The sequence below is a fragment of the Mesitornis unicolor genome, unplaced genomic scaffold, assembly GCF_000695765.1.
Source record: "Mesitornis unicolor isolate BGI_N332 unplaced genomic scaffold, ASM69576v1 scaffold5816, whole genome shotgun sequence".
NCBI lineage: Eukaryota > Metazoa > Chordata > Aves > Mesitornithiformes > Mesitornithidae > Mesitornis > Mesitornis unicolor.
The window spans coordinates 306,532-308,046 of record NW_010192977.1 but is presented as its reverse complement, the minus strand read 5'-3'; the positions used below and the strand labels follow the sequence as shown (position 1 = coordinate 308,046).

At 49.0% G+C, this 1,515-nt stretch overlaps 1 protein-coding gene across 1 annotated transcript in view; it reads left to right on the top strand.

Annotated features, from left to right (window-relative positions):
* Positions 1-202: 202 nt before the first annotated feature.
* The window catches only part of MRPL46 (mitochondrial ribosomal protein L46), a gene marked incomplete at its 5' end in the record, with an annotated part of 2,076 nt that continues 763 nt past the window's right edge, over positions 203-1,515 (top strand). Inside the window, 2 exons of the mRNA XM_010187309.1 lie at positions 203-392; positions 1,021-1,194. Coding sequence (XP_010185611.1) covers positions 203-392; positions 1,021-1,194 — 364 coding nt within the window. The remainder of the gene's footprint in view (positions 393-1,020; positions 1,195-1,515) is intronic.

Genomic DNA, 1,515 nt, shown 5'->3' with positions numbered 1-1,515 from the left:
GCTGCCGTGGGTCTCGGTAGCGCTGCTGTGGTCTTAATGCTGTTGGTGTTCACGTTTCCTTGCTGTGAGCAGGGAAGTCCTGCTCAGGCCTAGAGAAATTCTCATCGTTTTGCATTCACTGAAGTAGAAATAACTTAATTTTGCTTGCCAAGTCCAGCCCGTGGTGCTGGTGCCCTAGCAGTTCTCTGTGTTTCCCTTCTAGATAGAGCTGGAGAAAAGCCACTATTCAGATCATGAAATCCGCAAGCTGGAGGAGGAGGAGCAGCTCAGAAGGAGGAGAGAAAGCACATATGATGATGAAATGCCTGGCAAAACGGTCATTATGGCTCAGGACCTGGAGGACAAGTGGGAACAGAAGTTACTGCAATTCAAAGCTGCTCCACGGATAACAGGTATGGGCTGAAGCTTCTGGTAAGAGAAAACACCTTGACTGTCTACCAAACACAGCTGAGTGCAATTCAGTAGAGGGAAGGCATTTACCGAGTCTTTTCTACGTAGGTGAGTGCAGTTTAGTGGAGGGAAGGCACTTGCTGGGTTTTTTTTTTTTTTTGCTTTAAAGAAAGTCTTGCCTTTGTGGCAGCACTGTTAGCATGTGAGGAATTAACTGGCTGACAAGGGAATTAGTGTTCCCATGCTGCAAAGGTGTGTGTTCAGCCTTACCAGAGCAAAATGATGAAAATAGATCTTGTTTCCAGACAAGAGAAATGTTTGGTCGCTTAGTTCTAAAGCTCTGCCCAATGCTCTTGCTGATTTTTGTCAAGCTAGAGATCCAGGCTGCTTCCTGTCAATTCTTTCTGGAAATGAAACAGGGTGCAGTCTAGCAGTGGGTTCCAGCTGAATCCTGCACTGGCTTCCAGAGCAACCGAGACCATTTTGGCCTGGATTTTTGTGTTGTTCGCCATATCCATATTTGTGTATTATTGCTGGAAGGGTACAAAATGGAGAGGAGGTGATGAATCAAGGGAGTCGTAGCAGTGCTGCCAGGAGACTTTGTTTTCAGCATGTGTTGGTTTTTGGCAGATGCTGATAAAAACAACAATCGAACGTCGTTGGACAGGAAGCTGGACAGTAACCTGATGCTTCTGGTGAAACAGAAAATCGGTAACCAGGAGCTGTGGCTCCTGCCTCAAGCGGAATGGCAGCCCGGAGAGACGCTGCGAAGCACGGCTGAGCGAGCCATGGCTACGTTTCTGGGTGCGTAGTTTGCTATGTGCTTGGCCCTCCCTCCTGTTTGTCCCAGTGGTTTTCATCCCATGCCCTGTCTGAGGGATATTTGCCATCTGCTGTAGTGAAATCGCCTCCCATCTGCTGGGAAAAGGCATTTTGTGGCAGAGGGACAGAGCTTAACAAGGTGGGCTTTCTGGCCAGAGCCAGACTTTCTGGCTGTTAGTTTGTGAGTTGGGACCTCTGGCTGCCAGCAGCTGTGGTACCGGGTCTGGCCCTTGTGGTCTGATGCTGGAGCATCACTGGATGCCCCCTGAATGGTCTGGGCTTGCTCCAAGTTTACAGCTTCTC